The sequence below is a fragment of the Carex rostrata genome, chromosome 25 (assembly GCF_964058835.1).
Source record: "Carex rostrata chromosome 25, lpCarRost1.2, whole genome shotgun sequence".
Taxonomy (NCBI): Eukaryota; Viridiplantae; Streptophyta; class Magnoliopsida; order Poales; family Cyperaceae; genus Carex; species Carex rostrata.
This window is the reverse complement of record NC_135942.1, coordinates 1,704,158-1,726,285: the sequence shown is the minus strand read 5'-3', so window position 1 is coordinate 1,726,285 and position 22,128 is coordinate 1,704,158. Positions and strand designations below refer to the sequence as shown.

The following is a 22,128-nucleotide window of genomic DNA, read 5'->3' as shown; positions in this document are numbered from 1 at the left end:
AAAAAACTATTCTCTACTGGTGTTAAAATTTTGTAGTGCATATCTGGCAGGCTGGTCTGACTGGAGATTTGCCTAGTTTTATTAGTAGGGTATATGTCACCACATTTTTTAAGGTTTTGAGTTTGTTCATAATTCATTATTTTTTCTGTCTACTCATTTCACCTCTCTTTTTTGTAACAAGTAATAGTAGTTTACTAACAGTGTTAATTGAAGTTAAGTGTTGGATGCATATACTAATTATCACAAATTAAAATTGTAAGAAGATCATTATCAAAATTAAAAAGTTTATGAGATTAATAATCACAATTTAAAAGTTTAGGAGGTGTGTGCATGACCCCTTTGTTAAAAAAAATTCCCAAAATAAGAATCCGTGCATGCTCACTGGCATATTTTGTAGCGCTGCTCAGAGAACAATTTCTTCTTACAAATAAAAAAAAAAAAAAATTGTCAGAAAACAGATTGATGTTTTTTTTTTTTCTCAAAAATAGCAAGGACCAAACTATTGATAAAGTTCAAGTGCGTAAAAATCATTTATTCAGTTCATCTTTTATCACACTTTTATATGAATAACGACACAAAAAAATCGAAATGGAAGGTCATTGAAGCATGAGTGGTGTGATGCGGGCACTCCCTCGCCGGAAGCGTATCCTCTGCGGAGCTTTTAATCTGGTCCGTTCGTTTCGAATCGAACGGACCAGATTAAAAGTTCCGCAAATTTTGGAATTTTTTTCAATTCGGGTAAGATCTGATCTGGTCCGTCCGATCCAAAACGAACGGATCAGATTAAAAGCTCCGCACGGAAAAACTCCGCAGATGATACGCTTCCCTCTCTCGCCTGTCAATGGTGTATAATGGGAAAGAAATATGTTGTTATTCTCAAGGAATAACAGGAACCTGTTATTCTGATCTCAACCGTCAGTCTTCGTTGGAATTTGCATATGAAAAACTTATTTTGTTAAGATTTGTGTATGTGAAAGTTTGAACGGTTGGGATCGGAGTAATAGGTTCATGTTATTTTGGAGAACTAACAATATATTTGTTTATGTGTACAATGTACATGTATGACTAAGGGTGACCAAATCATTGATTCAGTTTACTTGCCCTGGACTGAACCGAATCAATAGTTCAACTCTTATTTTTTGAGAAAAAAAAAAATTAATGACAAATCAGTTTTTTATTTTCTAAAAAAAATTGCACAGAGAATGATAATTATTAAGCTCTAATTTTACAATTTACAAAGCAAGCAGACCAAACCAATGAACGAAAGCAAGAAGAGAAATTATAGCTCTTTAATTACTTAAATTAGTTACTCTATAGCTAACAAAATTACATAGAACTATCCTTTTATTATTCCACTAATTACTTATTATTGTTTTCTGGTACTAGCTCGTATATTTTATTTCGTTAACTGATTGTACGTGCTGGTTGTTTTTCTTTGTTTGGTAATTGGATTGTGTGCTGGTTGTTAAATCTACGGAAATAAATAGGCAATATTCTTATTTCTCTTAGAAAATATTAACTTTTTTTTGAACAATTTAAATTATAGCGTGAACTTCACCACATGCAGCTACTCGTTCCCTAATTAATATTAATGACGTAGTCTAAGAAATTAATATTTCGTGATTTGTTTAGCATCTGTTCATGTATTTATGCACATAACATTTTTTTTGAGAAAAAAAAACATTAATTGTTTCAATGTAAAAATAAATTAGGTATCACGCGTTAAGCGTTTTTTTTCATGCACCAGCGCTTTCTGAAGTCTTCTGACCAATGTCAGTGCATACAATGACAATAAAAAAAAGAGTATGAACTATTAATCTATTATCCAAGAGGAGGGTTCAAATGCCTCCATGTTTTTGTGCCTCCATTATGCCTCCATCTCTCTCCATCATTTTCAAAGTTCAAACAGTCGATCCGAACTGTTCAACCTAACCTCCATACTAAAATATGTTTGGAGACCAAATTTTATATTTTTAGGAATTTTTTTACTATTTTTTTAGATAGGTACAAAATCAGTAAATCTGAACCATCTAAAAACAGTATTTTTGTACCTATCTAAAAATATAGTAAAAAAATTCCTAAAAATATAAAATTTGGTCTCCAAACATATTTTAGTATGGAGGTTAGGTTGAGCGGTTCGGATCGACTGTTTGAACTTTGAAAATAATGGAGAGAGATGGAGACATGATGGAGGCACAAAAACATGGAGGCATTTGAACCCTCCTCATTATCCAAAGTAACCAAGTTCAAAATTAACATATATAGGATCCACAATAACATTTTATAAAGTCTGTACAGTCAAATTCAGATAATATTTTATGAAATAATATTCTCTGCTTTGTTAAAATTTTGATGTGCAAATCCGGCTGGCTGACCTCAGTGGAGATTTGCACACATGCAGCTTTATTAATAGGGTATATGTCACCACATTTTTCTAAGGTTTTGAGTATGTTCTATAATTCAATATTTTTTCTGTTACTCATTTCACCTCTTCTTTTTGTAACAAATAATAGTAGTTTGTTAACAGTGTTAATTGTTGGATGCATTATATTATCACAAATTAAAAGTTTAAGAAGTTAATTATCAAAATTATAAAGTCTATGAGAACATTTTTTATTTAGAAATTAAAAAACATTTTGTCATGAAACAAAGTGATACCTTTTTTTTTTCCTTCAAAAATAGCAAGGATCGAACCATTAATTCAGTCCAGATGCAGAACAACTGAATCAATCGTTTGTCTAACTTTTGTCACATCTTTATACAAATGGCAACACATAAAATTTGAAATGAGTGACCAAATCATGGGAGATGTGATTATGTGACCCCCCCCCCCCCCTCCTTTTTTTGAGCAATCTGTGTTGCCAGTAGCGTACACTTTACATGTATGACTAATGAGTGGCCGAACCCCACCATGCTCTAGACCAAATCAATTCAATGATTCGACCCTTATTTTTGGAGAAAAAAAAAAAACGCTCTAGGTTTACGTACAATTGCCTAAGGGCTTTTTCGTCAAAAAAAAAAAAAAAAAGGAAAGAAGAGAAAGCCTATTGTATACTTGACAATTTAGTGATTTACAGAAGGCTGTCCAAAACGGTAGTTCGTCCACATTTGATCCGGTCCCACTTATTTTTTTCTCCTTTCGTAAATTAAGTACCACAGCCCACAGGAGTTTTCTTGTTCACCAAAACTTGCCAAATTTAATCCAAAAGAAAACTGCTCCAATATCATTTTCTCCCCTTTTCAGCTCCAAGTTGTTAAATCTACAGGAATATAAGCCGGTATTCTTAATTATTATTTCTCTAAGAAAAAATATATTTTTTTCAACAATTTAAATTATAGCGTACTTGGCCACAGCTACTCGTTCCCTAATATTAATGACGGAGTCCAAAAAATTATTTGATGATTGTTTAGCATTTGTTTATGTACTTATGCGCCCATGATATTATTTCAGGAGGAGTATTAAATAAATTAGGTATCACGCGTTAAGCGTTTTTCTTCATGCACCAGCGTTTTCTGAAGTCTTGACCAATTAATGTCAGTGCACACTACACACAATGACAATACAGACAAAAAAGGGAAAAAAAAACATATATAGTATTCAATAACATTTTACTCTGTAACTAGTTAATTTCTCGTCTCCTATATATTTTCTATATTCATTGTTTAAAAGCTGCATGATATATCAGTTCATTAGTCATGCATGATCACTGAAAAACAAGCAAAACAATCAAAAGCAAAATCATACTGCAAATATAACCCCATGTAATCCTCCTACCTAGAGGCATAATTAGAAAACTGCCCACAAATTTTCAAAAATCACATTACAACGCAAGCATTTGGGTTCTCGTCACTGAGAAGTTGCGGTGCAGGCACCATGTAGATATGATGACCGCACTGGTTGCAGCTACACGAACCCCTGCCAACTTGCGTCATCTGTCCATTGCATTTCTTCTCTGTCTTTGGTTCCACGACCTCCGCTTGCCTTCGGATCTTCTTTGACACGTACTCGGCAAATCCTTTTGTATTCATGGTGCCTTTCACTGTGATGTGGTTCTTCTCACTGTCTACCGTTACTTGCTCTACACCTAGAGGTGCAAATTAAAAGATAGACGTGGAGAAGGCTGTTTCGGTTACAATTTTATAAAGTTGAGATGCTCAAATTTCAATGGAAGTGTGTTTAATTTATAGTGGATTACATTCTAATTAGCAAACATGTTCTAATTAATACACGTTTAACACGCACCTTGTTAATTAATCTAAAATGTGTCTGAAATCAGTATTTCAGCCTGTCAGGTTTTCTTTTGCAAAAGCAAACCAACTTTTAGAAGGAAATTAAGAAAAAGAAAACAAGAGAAATGTGCCTCCTAAATCAAACAATTTAAGCAAAAATAGACCCAAAATAAAATTAAAAATGAACTACCTTGAATCTTCAAAATGGTGCGTCTAATCCGCCTGATACATCCATCGCAGTGAAGCACCACCTTGAGAACTAGTGTGTTCTTCTCACAAAGATTCAAAAAGAAAAATAGAGAGAGAGAGAGAGAGTGCCAGAATCAGGTCCAAATTAATAATTAATAATTAATGCAAATGTAGTCAAATTAATGATTGAAAGAGGATGCAGATTTGTACTTGGGTAACGGCTTTCTGGTCTTTAGCAGAACAAAGAACCTCAACTTTATGTTTTGTTTCCTTCTCAATCTTATCACGAAGCTTCCAAGGATTCATGGTCCCCACTGCTGTCACTCTGTTTGCCTTGCGGTCAATTTTTACCTCTTCAAGTCCTATTAATTTAAACCCCCACAAAGATTAATGATTCAGTAAAAAAATAGCAAAAATGAAAACAAATAAATAACACGGCAAAACTGTCAGTCTGTTGGCGCTACTGTAAAAAGAAAGGCACTTCTGCTTTTTTGTCTGCAGCTACTTTTTGACTGGTATATATATGCTAATTAATCTCAGAGATGTTAATTAGTCTGTCAGATCACAGAACACACAAAAAAAATTCAAATTTTAGAATTGACACAGCTTGGCAATTAATATTTACAAACTAGCTCTTTGATATCTGCTTCCAAAAAAAATAAACAAATTAACCGTTTGCTACATCTGTAAAGAGATAATTAACGCATATATATTTTGAGCAAGTATCAAGAAAACTCATCGTATACGTAATTTTTTTCCATTGCAACAGATCTGAAAAAAGAATCCTGCATTGAAGTTTTGATCAAATACAAAATGTAGAACGATATTTTGAGAAAGAGATAATGCAAAGTATCAGCTTAGGAAGAAAAAATCCAAAACATGATATAATTTGTTTAAGGAATGAATCCCTTAATTAGATGTGAAGTATACATATATTAGAAACCCTCCTTTACATGAGCAATAACGCAATTAATATATATCTAATTAATAACAGACATCAACAGCTAGCTTGATATCAATTTAGATAGAGGTAGAGAGAAAGCGAGGAGATCAATACCAGGGAAGCACTTCGTTGACTGCAGAATCTCGTCAACACACCCGTCGTTGTGAAAATCCACCTTCAGCACTGCCACCACCTCAGCTCTCCTACAGCCTATCATCTCTCTCTCGTTAAGTAAGAACTAAGAAGAGGCGTAGGCCGGGGTGTTTATAGTGGCATGGTTTTTCTTGATGCCAAAGTTACCGTTATTGCGGTGTCAATGATTGAGTTGAGATGATTTTCGGGTAAAGATTTTAACAGAGTAGTTTTCTCTTCATGCAGTGCACAGACTATAGAATCAAAAGAAGGCTTCATATGGTTCGTGCGCTGCATATAGTTAAATCTTCTCCGTTAATTATTTACCTCGATTTTCAAGCATAAAGTGTCTGCCACGTTAGTGAGGTAAAAGGTCGTAGAATATATAGGTTTGTATACACAGGATCAACGAAACCTGGTGCCTTCGATAATCCTACTTCATTCTACTAATTTTAACTCCATCTGCACACATTTGCAAATTGCAACTGAACAGTCGGATATCTGCCGCGTGGTTTTAGTTCAAAGAATGTAGACTCACTCTGGTGTAGTTCTATATTGGGAATTTATCCTGCTAGTACCCTGCCAAAGATTGAAAGTTTTCACATGTTACATTTCCTTTAAACAGTCTATTTATGTTACGAAAATTTTAGCGTCTACCACACTACCACCATTTCTGGGGAGCTTAATTATATCAAAACAACAAAATTTGTTATTGACACAACATTATAAAATTTTTGTAATGGATGGACAATATTGCCCTTTCATTAGTAATTAGTTTTCTTGCTCCACTAATTACTAAATTTTTAATGACCTGCTCTTGCGAGGCGCGCCTGATGTCGCTAGAGAGGAGTCCGTATCCCAAGGTACCTGAGGTGCAATTAATAAAAATTGACAATCTAGATTAATTCTATCTAGGCTAAACTCAATTCGATAGCTGTTGAGGCTTAGGAGGGATGCTTTGAGATTCGTGCCAAGTGAAATGAATGGTTCAGATTCACCACTTGCACCTCAAGTACCTGGGGACCTGGGGTGATGCGGATTCGCTAGAGAGGCGGGGTGAGGGAGCGACTGAGTCCCTGAAGGAAGTCTGGGTGAGTTTCAAAAAAATAAAATTAATGGTTGAACTTTGATTGAATTCAAAATAGAAAAAAAAATTGTATCAAATTTGACACAACCATTAATTAAATTTTCAAATGAAGCAAAATGAAAAGGAATTGAAAGAGACAACTGAATACAAAAGAGGCGAAGTGATTAAGTCGAAAGGTGCTCGGGTCATTTTTTTAAAGCTTCACATAGGGTAGTGAAGTGGTGAGCATAGCTTGAAGGGTAGGCATATTGACACCACACATATTTATATTAACACAACATCTTTAATAAAATTTAATGTATGGACAATTTTAACCTTCTTTAAATGTTTTGCTGATTACCATATTTTTTTTCAAAATATAATTAATGTAGTGATTATTTATCAAATTATTTGATTTCCATATTTGTTAGATATTGTTTTCCTTTTTTAATTTATTTTATATCGAGGTAATCGTTTTCTACTTTATATTTTCTCATAAAAATATATATATAACTATAAACTTTACAAGAAAACTATCAATTCAATTGAACTTTTAAGCACCGAGTCGTCCATTAATTTTCACTCAAACCATATTAATTCAAGGTATATATTTAATTTTTTTTGTATTTTTTTATATTATGATAAACTCGCTTTAATTTTGATACTTTTTATCTATGAAAAAGAAGATGGCTACTGGATTGTATTACATATCTCGCTTTAAATTTGCTTTAATTTTTAAACTTTATAATTTTTTTCTTAATTTTGATATTTATTATCTATAGTCTATTTTATTAAAATTGCTTATTGATGTTTTCTAATTAATTTATATTTGTTAATTGAATAGATGGATCAATCTCCTAACCAACTGGAAGAAAATATGGAAAATCAAGTTTTGAATGGTGCAAATGAAAGCAATCAACTTCTTAATTTGAAGTTTGAAAATCGTGATGATTTGCTTTGTGTCATTCGTGATGATTTGTTTCGTGTCATTCATGTCGTTTGAGAATTTGTGGAATATTTTATCAATTTAAGTTTAACGCAAACAATTTATTAATTTTAGCATGATTGATGTAATTTTTTATTGTAGTATTTTGTTGTACTTTTAATTTATTATTTTAATCATAAGTTGAATGCTAAAATAAATTATGATAATTTAAATTCAATATGTTTTTCATGTAAGTAATCATGTCATTGTTTAGTGATTTTTGCACAAACAATGGATAAAACATTAAGTGACAAAACAATTTTTTTTTATAGTAGATCATTAAAAAATTGTGAAGTTATTAAAAAAAAATCAATATATACAATATGATAGATCTTAATAATATAATACAACCATTCACTATTGTAGTTTTCTTAAAAAAATCTTAAAGATTCAATTAATGAAAATGAATATAGAGTATTTATTATGTTAATATGACTTCTAAGGAAATAAATCATATAATAACATATGACAGAGATATAGATTTTGAACAAAATAACTTACTTTATAAAATATAACTTTTAAGGAAAAAAGTTATGTGGCAATAGAGAGAGAATCAGTTTTTAATTAATGAAAATACTTAATAAAGGGTAAAAATGTCTATATCGTAATATATTTTGATTATGTTGTGTTAATAAAACTTTTTGTTGTTTTAATATCATCACCCTAGCTTGAACTCTCAACTTGCAAATATTTAACAGTTTTAATTAGGATTTTTTTTTCTTAGTTAATTGCGCTATCACTCCCATTCGGTGCTCGGATCATTAACAATTTACAATTACAATATTTTAATTAACATATAAATAATGTCATTAACAGATAAAGAGTTTTGAACCATTCGAAATTAGTGATTTTATAAAAAATAAATAAATAAATTCTAAAAAATGTAAAATTTAATTACTAAGTATACTTTCATATGAAAATCATGTTGAATGGTTTTCATTGAACATTTGAACTATAAAAATAAAAGTATGAAATCACATGTACTGATGTACGAATCAATCTACATTATACATAGTACCATAACCTATATATGATCTCGTTTGGTTACCTTCTTAATGACAGTGGACCCACAAAATGAAGAATTCGCATCCTCTGAGATATCCATATTTTGCGTGATTTTTTGAAATATCACAACCTTTCAAATACGTTCTGCACGAATCTCAAAGTTCAAATAATACTGGCCCCCGTGCTATCTCCGAATAGGCACCGGACATGTCGGTCACACAAAATATGAGATATCACAGAGGATACGTACTCCAAAATGAATGTTAGCATCATGGGCGGATCATTGGACAGGGGGGGAGTCTGGATTTCGAGTTTTAGTAGTGATCTATTAGTATTGATCAACTTTGCCCCTCTCTAAAATTTTTTTTGCCTCCCTCTGAATATTTAATTTGTAATTTGGATTAAATTTAGTGTTAAAATCAAAATAAATTTCTTGAATTATGATTGGTAATATTAATTATAAGTCAGGGTATTGGAAAATATAAGTCAAAACATTTTTTTTATTGAGTATCCAATTAGTTAATGGATTTAAATCCAATAAACTATTTAAATCTGATTCAATTTTTTTTTATCCCCTGACGAAAATTCTGAATCAGTCCCTAGTTAGCATTATAGCATGCATGCACAATTTAACTATAGCTACATGTCTACATCGCAACAACAAATATAGCAGTTATGCATATTATTTTTTTATTTTACCATACTTTTCTTTATCTAAAATTAGGGGAAAAAAAAGTTAGAGGCAAGAATTTTCTCAACCGAGTCAAAGTTTTAAAGAGCCTATTTGAAATATGAGAAGGTTCCAATACCTCATGTCTTTCATACCTCATTATACCTCATATTTTATATCTTTGTTTTTAAAGTCCAAACTATTGATCCGAGCCACTCAACATAATATTTATACTAAAATATGCATGGAGATGAAATTTTTTATTTTTTAGAAATTTTTTTATTATTTTTTAAGATAGGTACAAAATCACAGTTTTTGGATCGTTCAAAAAACAGTGATTTTCTACTCATCTTAAAAAATAGTAAAAAATTTCCAAAAATTATAAAATTTCATCCCTAATCATATTTTAGTACGAATATCATGTTGAACGGTTTGATCGACAATTTAGACTTTAAAAACGAAGATATAAAATATGAGATATGATGATATATGAAAGGCATGAGGCATTAGAACCCTCCTCTTGAAATATGTGGGTTCACTTTAATATTCATGTAAACTTATGTTAAATGATCCGGATCTAACTTCATCCTATCATGTACCTGACCTAGGTACCTGCCTGATCTGAATTTTCAAAATTCTGGAGCTAGGCACGGTCCATTGAATAATAATTTCAATAAAAAAAAAATTCTGCATGAAAAGCTCATAGCCCGAAATTGACGCATATATTCCAAAGGGATCACAGGGTTATTCCTATCCCAACCGTTCAAAATTTTTCATGCGTGAATCTCAAGAAAAAACTTTTTGTATCCGAATCTCAACAAAGATCAACAGATGGAACGGGATAACAGGATCCCATTACCCCTTCGGAATAACAGCATATTTATTTCCGAAATAGACTGTCAACATATTGAAATAGCTAAATTTGTTGTATAGGCAACAGACATGGAAGAGTACGTGAGATTCTTAATATTTTCCCTTTCGGCCCAACAACCAAAAGAGCTGTGAATTGGGCCTCTTCATTTTTTTTCTTTTGTAAACTGTGGACCAGAAAATTTAAATCTGCAAGTTTTAAGTTCGGAAGTCGGTTATTTTATTTTTTTAGTACAGGTTGTTTCGAATTGTTAGTTGGGACAAAATCAATTTTGTAGTGGTAATTTTAATTTTGTTACAGGGTTGGTTGGTCAAATTACAGTGCATATACATTTAGTTTTGAATATATCAGATTCAAAGATGTGGATTAATGAGTCAGATCTCATTTAATTTTGGACCGATTAAATTTTACCGTTCTAATTGACCATATTATTTTATGATCAATCATGATATCATCAAAATTGGTCAGAATGTATTACTTTTCGCTGCCTGATTCAAGCCATGAGAGGGACAGCCTAGCAAGATCTACCTGGAATAAGCACAACTGGTGAGAACGAACACAAGCCACGTTGAAGCATATTGCTGTATATAACATGAAAATCCATTGAAAATTATTCTACCGTGCATGTGTCCATGAGCGAGCTGCAGAGACGGAAACTCCAGACAGCGACCCAAACCTTTTTGAGAAACTTTACTTGTCTATCCCTAAATTCCTGATAAATTGCAACTTACATCGGTATGTACTATGAATTTGCATTCAAATTCAAAAAGTCGATCTCAACCGCTTAAAGTTATCTCATATAAAAATGTTTTTGGAGATCAAATTTTATATTATTTATAATTTTTTTACTCTTTGTTTATATAGGTAAAAATCAATCGATTTAAAGTTTTGAACCATCCAAAAGTAGTATTCTACCTATTTACAAAAATAAATAAAAAATAAAAGAATATAAAATTTGTCTTAGGTATATTTTTATATGGATATCATATTGAAAGATTTGAATTGATTATTTAAATTTTAAAAATAAAAATACAGATTCATAGTATGGACCGATGTGCGATATACATAGTATGGTGGCCTCACTCCTTTTTACTCTCCTATTTCATAATTAATTAGACACTATTTTTTTAGTCAATTAATTATTGTAAAATTTCTAGAAGTTGGTCTTTAGTAAATGGACATAGTTAGTATGTCATGCATTTGTAGAGTTGGAGCAAAATATATAAATTTAAATTCAATTATTTTTATAGTTCATATAAGGATTAAAAAAAATGGTGATTTAACTTAAAATTCAATTATCTGACTTTAAAGAATAGACATTTCTATTTACTGAAAATAAAGTGATAACAATTTAAATAAAGAGATGTGTCAGAATAAAACTTTTTTCAGGGTTATGTAAACAACACTGTTCAATTATTATATTATAAGTATACGGCTAGACTCTTCGATACCTTCCTTCTCCATTCTCCTCACCTCTTCACTAACCTTCTTAGATCTCCACTTCCTCGGTTCCTCTGACTCGACAACTAGAAGACCACACAAAAAAGAGCTCAAAATCCCGGAAACAATGCAGTACAAGAACCTGGGAAAGTCGGGGCTGAAGGTGAGCCAGCTGTCGTATGGCTCATGGGTGAGCTTCGGCAACCAACTGGACGTGAAGGAGGCGAAAGCTCTTCTCCAGTGCTGCCGTGACCATGGCGTCAATTTCTTCGACAACGCTGAGGTGTACGCCAATGGTCGCGCCGAGGAGATCATGGGCCAGGCCATTCGCGAGCTCGGCTGGCGCCGCTCTGACCTCGTCATCTCCACCAAGCTCTTCTGGGGTGGATCTGGCCCCAATGACAAGGGCCTCTCCAGAAAGCACATCGTCGAAGGTACAAGTTTTGCTTTGCTGCTTTTGTTCTGAAAATTGGCTGTGATCTGGGAATTGATCTCTTTTGGTATTTTCTTTATTTTTGGAACTGAGTGGCGGGTCACTAGAGGACCCTTTCGGAGTGACTCGCTGCATGGATGTGTCCAGAGAGAGTGGGGCAGAAAATTTGGATTCAGTTCTTGTTTCAAGTAGATATCAGAAACTACTCGTAGTAGATGTTTTGATGTGAGAGAGTTCTTCTGTGCCCGGCATTTGTTCAATTTTTTGGTATAGAAAATCCACATTTTAGCTCTGCTCTTGAATAATTGGCAAATCGACAGCAAGCTACAGGGATATTTGGTCCATTAGCCAGTTCTAAATAAGAGAAATTTAGATACATGCCCAGTTTTTTTGTACTAATAAAACGTTTGCTTTTCTGGATGCCGAATTTCCTGTGGCAATCATGCTGTGTTGGTTCATGAAGTGGCGGATAAATATGACTTGGTCATTTCACCACCAGCTACATGAATTGTCACAACATGAGAGCCACATGGAAATGGAATTCCTTTTCGCTTAATATCAGGCACAAAGGCTTCACTAAAACGGCTGGACATGGAGTATGTGGATGTGCTGTACTGTCACAGGCCGGATGCAGCCACGCCAATTGAAGAGACTGTACGGGCCATGAACCATGTCATTGACAAGGGCTGGGCGTTTTACTGGGGCACAAGTGAGTGGTCAGCCCAACAAATCACTGAGGCATGGGGTGTGGCTAATCGGCTCGACCTGGTGGGACCCATTGTGGAGCAACCTGAATACAATCTTCTCTCCAGGCATAAGGTTTGCCTTTTCTTTTTCTGCTGGTGGGGAGGGAGGGGATACTGTGAACAATTCTGCATGAGAAGTAATAACCTATTTCTGGATAGTATATTATTAAAGTAGTCGAGAACCAGCCTTTGGTCTAGTTATAAAGGCAATGCCTTTCACGTGTGATGTTGCTAGTTTGAAACCCAGTTGGGGATCCTTAAAAAAAAACATAGTCTTGTTTGCAAGTGCATTGTGTTTAGTCTTTAAAAAAATGAGCTGACACACTGTGGGTGTTGTTTTCATAAATAGAGAAAATGTAATATATAATAGCACTGTTGATATTTGATTCAGTTGTTCTCCAGAAAGAAAAACGACATTTTCTTCAGATAACCTGTAGAACTCTGCCATGTTTCAGGGCATTTAACATGCTATATGCTGGGGTATCCGTTAATGTTGTGTTGCACATTTTTTCCTTGCACAACTTGGAACATAAAAGCCCTTTAAATGCTAGGCCAGCTGCATCTCCACAGCATTTATTTAGTTTCAGTGATTTCAGGAAATTTTTTACTCTGAATACAAGTGCTATATTCATGATAAGTTCCATAGTCTTAACTGGCACAGGTTCAGAGAAGCATGGAATGAGGGGAGGACATTTGTTACAGCCTTGAGTGCTAACATTATTTTTTGTCAAAATTTTAGGTGGAAGTAGAGTTTTTACCTCTGTACAGTGCATACGGACTAGGTGTTACAACATGGAGCCCGCTAGCTTCAGGTGTTCTCACTGGGAAATACAACAAAGGAAACATCCCTCCGGACAGTCGGTTTGCATTAGAAAACTATAAGGTATTTGCTTGCATTCTTTACTTAAATGGATGATGATGTCACAGGTTCAGGGTTAAACCAAGGTTAATCAAGGATTTTAATTTCTCCTATTGCCCATCTGTACTGACAACCATTGAGTTCTTTCTTTTTTGTTTTGCCAGAAGCTAACACAGACCTGTGCCTAAATTCCTATCCCAACACACACGAATGCACATACACACACATACACACTGTGGAAAGCGAAACTAGTTGCGTGAATAAAATCTGGCCATAAATTGGAATTTCATGTGTTTAGATTCCAGGCATGGTTTTGTTATTTGTTCAGAAATTAGAGGACCATTATTTGTAATCTTTGCAAAATACAGTAAATGAAGATGATGGTTGGTAACATCAATTCCTAAACCAATTCAAACCAAAGTGGTACCAAATTTGTCCTTCTATTGAAACCGAGAGAATTCTGTTCTGGGCTTTGTGGGGCAGAAATATATTTGATGAGGAAATACAGTAATAATTCCATCAGAATTGTTGTTTGTTTGTCTTTTTGTTTTGCCAGAAGCTAACACGGACCTGTGCCTAAATCCCTATCCCAACACACACGAATGCACATACACGCACATACACACTGTGGAAAGCAAAATTAGTTGCGTGAATAAAATCTGGCCATAAATTGGAATTTCATGTGTTTAGATTCCAGGCATGGTTTTGTTATTTGTTCAGAAATTAGAGGACCATTATTTGTAATCTTTGCAAAATACAGTAAATGAAGATGATGGTTGGTAACATCAATTCCTACACCAATTCAAACCAAAGTGGTACCAAATTTGTCCTTCTATTGAAACCGAGAGAATGCTGTTCTGGGCTTTGTGGGGCAGAAATATATTTGATGAGGAAATACAGGAATAACGCCATCAGAATCATTGTTTGTTTGTTTATTCATTTAGTTGTTTATTTGTGTAGAATCTGGCGAGTAGATCACTAGTAGATGATGTACTTAGAAAAGTCAATGGTTTAAAACCAATTGCTGATGCGTTAGACGTCCCGTTGTCTCAGCTAGCAATTGCTTGGTGCGCATCAAATCCCAATGTCTCATCTGTTATTACCGGTGCAACTAAAGAGAACCAGGTATTGTATAATTGTTTCATTGGGAGATTTTCTAACTTCCCCCTTCTTGCTTCCCTAAGTAAATCATTAGAAATTTGTAAACAGGACTCTGTGTTTTTTAAGGATTAGAGGTACTTTGGACATTTTTTTGGGCATCTAAAAATGTGAAAACTGTCTTCCGTTTTATTGCGGTATGTGACATGATATGTGAATTTTTTATTATAGTTTTTGGAACCCAATCAATAGAATTTGTAAAAATTGAACTTAAAAACTTAATTGATTGGGTCCAGCTTTCTATCTGGTTGGCTTTCTGACAAAAATTAGCAACTAATTGAACTCAATTAGTTAATTTCTTTCTCTGGTTCTTTAACTATTCATATTTTTCAATGCTGATGGTAGCTTACTTTAAATTTCCCTTGAAAACCAGATTATAGAAAACATGAAGGCTATAGATCTCATTCCACGCCTGACACCGGATATAATGGAAAAGATTGAGACTGTAATGCAGAGCAAACCAAAACGTGCCGAATCGTACAGGTCATGAGCCCAATTTGGTAGAAAGAGCAGAAACAATTATTTTCACTATGACTTTTTTATGTTGCAATGGATTGGGGAGGTGATTGAGAGGACTTGTTACTATTTTCCCTTCATAGTCATAGAACTTTTGGTTTGTTGTGCTATGCTGTTGTATTTTATGTAATTTAGTTGGTATCATATTGCTTGATTATAGAGTGATGATTTGGAGGTGGTTTTTATTGTATGAAGTGCAAACATTTTTTATTTTCTTGCTTCTTTTTTGTTTGTGCCATATTTAAAATTCAAACTGCTGGTATGTAAAGTTATGGGTCTGCATCATATCTGGTACTACAGCAAGCCTTGTGCTGGCGTGAATCAGCGTGTCTATATTGTATCTCTAGAATTATAATTGAATACAACAGGTGGAGCTGGAATGAGATCCTGTGATAATGAAAACAACTAGAAAGTGGTTAAGTGGTGGCCGGTTGGGCACAACTTCACTATCAGGAAACATTTATGTAGTTTCTCAATAATAGCACCAATGACTAATCCTCGTTTTAAATTATGGTTGGTATCCAATCATCCTTTCTGGTATCGAGTTGCTAGCGAAACCAGCCCAAGAAACCTCCATCTAGGGGTGTTCATCGGTTCGGTTCGGTTGAAATCGAACCGAACTAGGCAAACCAAAGTTATAATTCGGTTTCAAAAATAGAAGCAAACTGAACCGATTTAACATTGCAACCAAACCAAAGTTTTATTTTGATTTGTTCGGTTCAAACTGAAATATATTGATGTTTTTATTTAAAACAATTGATTTATAATAAACTGAAGTATATTAAGAAATAAACCAAGGTATTAAGATGTAAACTGGGATTATAAGAAATGAATCAAAGTATTTAAAGCAATTAATTAAGAAATAAATCGGGTATTAAGAAATAAACCGTGATGGTCCGGACGAAATTCATAATATATAAAAGTTCGGTCAGTTCGGTTATTTCAATTTTGAAACTTTCCAAACCAAACCGAACCGAACTTATAATTCGGTTTTAAAAATCGAACCATTTTAGTCCAAACTAATTTGGTTCAGTTTTTGACCCAATGAACACCCCTACCTCCATCAAATCCTCTTAATAAAACAAAATCTGTTGGTTAAGGCCCATATGGTGAATGAAAAGCTTGTATGTTGATCATCCAAGTACATATTCTGATTCCTGATATATTTTTATAGAACTCGTCCTAAGTTCCTATCATTGTTTTTGCCATGTTTTATGCGTGCACTACTGCACTTCCTGGTGAATTGAGCATCAATTTAGTGCTCTCCTGATGTACATCTGGAATCAATGACAGATGGAAACCCCAAAACAATTAATAATGTTTACCTTTCAACAAAAGAGTGATAAAAAGACAAACGGGCTATTTTGTGTTGATTTTATTCTGAAGTGAGAATCAATGAGATACGAGATGAGAATGGCAACATACACTAGATAGTCATAATATATGTAGGCTGGAGACACCTCCCTCTTAGTGGTACAGCTTATAATTCCAAACTTCTTTGACACACTTTCATTAATTGGTTCGTTGACAAATTAAAAAGAACTGAAAACTTGCAGAATAAGAATTAGTTCATCAACAAAACGGATATAATAGATTGAAATAAAAGACAAAAAAAAAAGGAAACCGCGTATATATTTACATGTATGTTAAGCATCAAAACAACCCATGTCTGTTTCTAATCACCAAAAAACGGAACAAAGAACAAACTGGTGTAATACTATAACACCCAGACAGAAACAGGCATATCTCTAAACAAAATTCAACCGAAACAAAAGGATCAATGAAAAAAAAACAAAATATAACATAAACCTAAAATCTAGGCACACCAGAAAGCTCTCAGCTCTCTATTTTATCTACTTATAAGGCTATGTCTGTATCAAATTTCACCGAGTCTAATAATCTTTAGCGTTGCAATTTTGACAGGTTGGAGGAGCAAAAGTTCTGTGCTACAAAGATAAAAAAGAAGAAGAAGAAGATAACATAAGTATAAAAAAATCTACATGAAAAAAAATGTTTATTTGCTTGACTTGCTAAATGGATGATAAAGGTAGATAAAAAGCAAATGCACTCACTTAGAGCATGATCATCACAGTGCCTCATGATCCTAAGCCTCTTGACTGTGCCTACAAACATTCTGCACAAGACATTACTACAAATTAAATGCTATTATTTAGCATAAGAATAACAAATGCTTAATATACAATATGCCAAAAATTAGCCCTCTGAAACCCCAAACCTTGACATATGCACACTACTCATCCCTCCATCCTAACTATTATCTCAGTTGATTATATAGTCAGAAAATAGTGTATATTTTCTCAATGAAACTAGACTTTGGAAAAGGGATATGTATGATACATCTGCTTTTCAGGTATTCCATATATTTGCCCCCTCAGAAATTTCAACAAGGCAATTACTAACTGGTGATTTAAGAGAGAAAAAAAATTACTGCCACGGAACATCTCCAACCAGCATCCAGTCTCCCTCTCTATCTTCGTATGTTAGCTTATATTCTGATGACTCTTCTAAAAGCTTCAGCTCTGTTAGAATTTAATAATATGTATAAAATCCTATTAGGTGAATATTCTTTGCATATATTTAAGAGGACATGGACAACAAAGGCACATCCCTATAGAACAAGTAGATACAAGGTGAAGGTATTTATTTTTCCCAGTAATAAAATTTGTTTAAAATGAACAAGGTAAGAGTGATGATGTAAGTACTTGTAATGGTGCAAGATCCCGAACCAGGCTTTTGGAACATTAACTCGAGCACTGAAGCAAGAGCTTTGTAAGAATCAAGGGCATTTAAGTCGATCTTCCTCCCAATTGGGTCTCCATCCATTTTAATTTTTACAAAAGGACTTGACACGGTTCCGCTTCCTCGTTTCTTCTTCTCTTCTTCCTTAATATGTTCTTTCTCTTTATTTTTCTCCCCTTTGGGGCCAGGGGCAGTATTGGAAATCTTAGTTGAATTTTGGTCAGTGGTGTCTTTGGAGAGATTGAAGAGGCTGTTCATCCGGAAAGTTCTAACCGGTGGCCATCCCACGACCATCTGACTGTTAGAGATAGAAAGAGAGAAGAGTGTGGAATTAGGCTAGAAGATAAGTGTAATAATTGGTTTGTGCACAACTTCAAAAATGGAAACACAAAAGAAACAGATATCTTCCAGAAAATAGAATCGGTTGGGCTGTCCGATGGGCATCGGAGCAATTTGATCCGCATCAAGATGCGAACGGATAGCTTTAAGATTTGTGTGAATGCGCATGAATCTTGATGCGTATCAAATGGCTCCACCGGATATCAGACCGAATTTAGTCCGATGCCCTTCGGACTGACCTCCAGCTCCAGAAAATATTGTTTGGAACCAACAAGCAGTTGAAAGGTAGTCTAATGCTAAGAATAAATTTCTGAATTAACTACGATCACCAAATTAATATTTACAAAATGCTGGTAAGCATAATTATTTCCTAGGTATATATTATGAATTCTTACTAATGTTAGCAAATAAACTTGATGCAAAAAATTGACAACTTCTCTTGCAATTTTTATTTAATTAAAAAAAAGGTGAAATAGCCAACGTTTTGATAATAATTAAAAATTCCATATAACAAAAGCACGATTGTTTATTAGGGTTAAGGTTTTGTCCGTTCTTATAAATTATTTAGAAAGAAGGTATGCATAGCTGAAAAATAAATTAAAACAAACAACAAATACAGAGGCAATGAAATTTCTTCATTTCTTGCTATGGCAAGATAGGATTTCGAACTCATGATCCTTATTAATCGCCTTCTACTACGTACACCTTTTTCTTCGAATTAAGGGTTCATATAGAAAAATTAACAGAAAATAAAAACAGAGAATAAAAGGGATAGGGATATTACTCTTAGCTAATGCCTTAATTTGAAAAGAAACAGATATATCAAGAGAAAACAGAGGAGAGGTAAGCTCACCTAGGTGGCTGAGAAGATCCAACAGCACCTTCAGGCAAACTGGGGCCAGGCTTAGCACGCTTGGTCCCGCCTGATCCAACAGCTGAAGACGAAGAAGAGGCGGAGGAGGTTGGCCCACCAGTTAGAGGACGGAAATCCTTGGCTGTAAGAATCCTGCAAGTGGACTTGCTGGAAGTGGTATTGCAGGTAGTGAATTTCTTGGCACCCAAGCTCAAGCCCAGCTCCAACTCCTCCTCCGCCGCCACCGCCTGGTTTTGTTCTACTTCTCTCATTTCATGAGTCTCTTCTACTTCCTCCATTCTCTCTATCTCTTGAGTCGTATGAGGTGAGGTGAGCAACTGTGAGAAAATATGTGTTATGGGAAGAGGTGGATAGACTACAGTCTATGAAGGGAACACAAATAATTTTTTAGGTTGCTCCCTTGTTTGGAGGCTGAGACAATGTACTCCCGGTCTATCAGTAACCACCATAGCCGTGGAGCGATATCGAGCACACATCTTTTAATATTGTTTCGTGCAAATATGCAATTGCGGATTCTAGTGAGAGAAAATGAATTAAATTGACTTTTATTTTTTTTAAGGTTTCTGTATTTAAATATAATTTTATTATATATTTTAGAGTAAAGTACTTTGAATATTATAAATTAATTTTATTATATAAATTTTATTATATATTTTAAAATTGACATCCATATTTTTATAAAAAATTAATTTAGTTGATCTGTGTTTGACTCTCATAACTTGAAAACATATTCCTTTCTCTAATTTTGTGCATGAATATTCAACGATTTATTGTCACATAATATTACAGACTTTTTAATATATATTTTAAAACCTTTAACCTAAATATCAAATTTGAATCGCTACTTTTGTATATTTTATGAGAATGTATGGCATAAAATTGTATAATATTTTTAATTCATTTTATACTAAATCAAGATGATAAAAAATAATGGATTAAAATAAATAGCTAAGTAGATTCGTTTATTATTTTTACCACTTGATATAGTTTAATATGAACTCATAAATATTATAAAATTTTACGTGCATGCATCTCAAATGAATATATTATTTCAATATGTATTAATTAATTTTACTTAATGTTAATTATAACATCTCATTTAATTTTTTTAACCAAAATATATTTGCAAGTGTTATTTGTTTTGAAAAAGAAAAAACAAGAATTAAGTCTAACTTTTAAAACCATTATATTCGGTAATAAAAAATTGCACCACGAATTTTTAAAATATATAATAAAAAAATTACTTCAACAATCAAACTTAATGTCTTTAATTTTTAGTTTTAAAATATATAATAAAAAATTTACTTCAACAATCAAACTTAATGTCTTTAATTTTTAGTGGAATCGCAAGAACATCTCAAAATAAATATTTCTTTATCTACTCCACCTTGTAGCAAATAAACTCGAAACTTTCAAAATTTTGTATGTACATGCATCACTCATAAAATACATGGATTTCAACAATTTGAATTCGGCCCTTGAAGTTGATCCGGTATACTTTTAGAGTTACTTTTGGAGTTATGCTCACCAAACTCTCTTGGTGAGCACAACTTCAAAAGTATATCGAATTGATTTTAAATGCTGAATCCAAACCGTTGAAATCCATGTACTTCATGAGTGATGCATGTACATGCAAAAGTTTGAAAGTTTCGAGTTTATTTGCTACAAGGTCAAGCAGTCAGAAAAATAATAAAAATTTAATATATAAAACAACTTATAAATTAACTTATAAAATATTCATTTATTTGACCGCTTGACTTTGTAGCAAATCAATTTGAAACTTTCAAAATTTTGCATGTACATGTATCACTCATAAAGTATATGAATTTCAAAGGTTTGAATTTAGCTCTTAAAGTCGATCTGATATATTTTTGAAGTTGTGCTCACCAAACTTTCTTGGTGAGCACATCACACCCTAGTTTTGTTCAATATATATATATATATATAGTCTGAATAATCTATGGTCTTAAGACTCACTGCTACACCAAGTCTATTTTGAGAAACCCTTGAAAAACCAGTAAACGGTTGAGAGTCCAAAACGTCTAGAAACTCTATATCAGCTAGGAGACTTGATTTACTCAAAAAAAAAGCTAGGAGACTTAAAACTCACCTAATAATTCCTGACTCACTGTTTTCCATTTGGCTTTTGTTCCTCATCGGCCCCATGGGACCCACCTTTGTCCCCCAAAGTTGTCCCCCATTGTTCTAACAAAACTTGAAAGAACCTGGAGTATGATGTATGCTGTAATACTTAATGTAAAGGTCAATGAGGTGCATGTACTTGCTGACCGGTGACTGGTGGCATTTTTAAGGGACAACCTGCTCAGGGTGTATGTAAAATATACTCAAGATCTGCTTTTTGACAAAAGAGCTTTTGTTGAAATAACCTCTGAAAATGTAAAATGAGCGTTGGAATTTGTTCAAACTAAGGTCTCCTATAACTGGAAACCTTTTACCTTAATTTTTTGTCTATTTTGTAGTCAGAAAAAAATCAATAATGAATATATTAGCATACTATACATGTTACAAAATTATTTCATGTTACTAAAATGTCATAAAAAATGTCTACTAAATGTTACATAACTTTCTTTATAGTTTTTTATTGGTGTTCTAAATAGCACGCTACTGCAATGCAATAGCGGCGCTATAGTGTTTTTGGATCTTGAATGCTACGATAAAAATACGTTATTTCAGCTGCGACTGCTATAGCGGTAATAGCGGTCCGCTATCTGTGCTACACGTTACGCGCTATAGCGCATGCTATGCTACATATGTTTTTATATAAATGCCCAAACTGAAAATTAATTTAAAAGATTAATTTTTTCAAAGTTAATATTGATTTTGTTTTTAAATAGAAAAAGATAGATAGTTTATTCCATGATGTCTATATTTTTTTTAATAGAGAAAATATA

General features: G+C 33.4%; 3 protein-coding genes across 3 annotated transcripts; 1 reads left to right on the top strand and 2 right to left on the bottom strand.

Annotated features, from left to right (window-relative positions):
• Positions 1-3,789: 3,789 nt before the first annotated feature.
• Positions 3,790-5,610, bottom strand: LOC144543918 (heavy metal-associated isoprenylated plant protein 3-like). Its single transcript, XM_078292369.1, has 4 exons — positions 5,477-5,610; positions 4,630-4,781; positions 4,421-4,499; positions 3,790-4,085 (listed from the first exon to the last, which is right to left on the bottom strand). Exons 1-4 carry the CDS (start codon positions 5,577-5,579, stop codon positions 3,817-3,819), a joined length of 603 nt encoding a protein of 200 aa, XP_078148495.1. The 5' UTR covers positions 5,580-5,610; the 3' UTR covers positions 3,790-3,816.
• Positions 5,611-11,504: 5,894 nt separating this feature from the next.
• KAB1 (potassium channel beta subunit 1) lies at positions 11,505-15,451 on the top strand. Its single transcript, XM_078326521.1, has 5 exons — positions 11,505-11,965; positions 12,527-12,783; positions 13,450-13,593; positions 14,530-14,694; positions 15,101-15,451. Exons 1-5 carry the CDS (start codon positions 11,659-11,661, stop codon positions 15,215-15,217), a joined length of 990 nt encoding a protein of 329 aa, XP_078182647.1. The 5' UTR covers positions 11,505-11,658; the 3' UTR covers positions 15,218-15,451.
• A 1,406-nt stretch (positions 15,452-16,857) lies between these two features.
• On the bottom strand, positions 16,858-19,645 carry LOC144576221 (auxin-responsive protein IAA10-like). The gene is made up of 5 exons (XM_078326522.1): positions 19,196-19,645; positions 17,967-18,301; positions 17,693-17,783; positions 17,316-17,377; positions 16,858-17,189 (listed from the first exon to the last, which is right to left on the bottom strand). Exons 1-5 carry the CDS (start codon positions 19,492-19,494, stop codon positions 17,146-17,148), a joined length of 831 nt encoding a protein of 276 aa, XP_078182648.1. The 5' UTR covers positions 19,495-19,645; the 3' UTR covers positions 16,858-17,145.
• Between the last annotated feature and the right edge of the window lie 2,483 nt (positions 19,646-22,128).

What these genes read in the sequence shown, in the direction of transcription:
- LOC144543918 (XM_078292369.1), bottom strand. Translation starts at nt 5,579, where the DNA reads ATGATAGGCTGTAGGAGAGCTGAGGTGGTGGCAGTGCTGAAGGTGGAT. An exon ending in GTCAACGAAGTGCTTCCCTG is followed by an intron (nt 4,782 to 5,476) that starts GTATTGATCTCC and finishes TTAAATTAATAG; the next exon opens with GACTTGAAGAGGTAAAAATT. An exon ending in CACCATTTTGAAGATTCAAG is followed by an intron (nt 4,086 to 4,420) that starts GTAGTTCATTTT and finishes TTGCACCTCTAG; the next exon opens with GTGTAGAGCAAGTAACGGTA.
- LOC144576221 (XM_078326522.1), bottom strand. Translation starts at nt 19,494, where the DNA reads ATGGAGGAAGTAGAAGAGACTCATGAAATGAGAGAAGTAGAACAAAAC. An exon ending in GGATCTTCTCAGCCACCTAG is followed by an intron (nt 18,302 to 19,195) that starts GTGAGCTTACCT and finishes TATCTCTAACAG; the next exon opens with TCAGATGGTCGTGGGATGGC. An exon ending in GTTGGAGATGTTCCGTGGCA is followed by an intron (nt 17,378 to 17,692) that starts GTAATTTTTTTT and finishes TGTCTTGTGCAG; the next exon opens with AATGTTTGTAGGCACAGTCA.
- KAB1 (XM_078326521.1), top strand. Translation starts at nt 11,659, where the DNA reads ATGCAGTACAAGAACCTGGGAAAGTCGGGGCTGAAGGTGAGCCAGCTG. An exon ending in ATCTTCTCTCCAGGCATAAG is followed by an intron (nt 12,784 to 13,449) that starts GTTTGCCTTTTC and finishes TCAAAATTTTAG; the next exon opens with GTGGAAGTAGAGTTTTTACC. An exon ending in TTGCATTAGAAAACTATAAG is followed by an intron (nt 13,594 to 14,529) that starts GTATTTGCTTGC and finishes TTATTTGTGTAG; the next exon opens with AATCTGGCGAGTAGATCACT.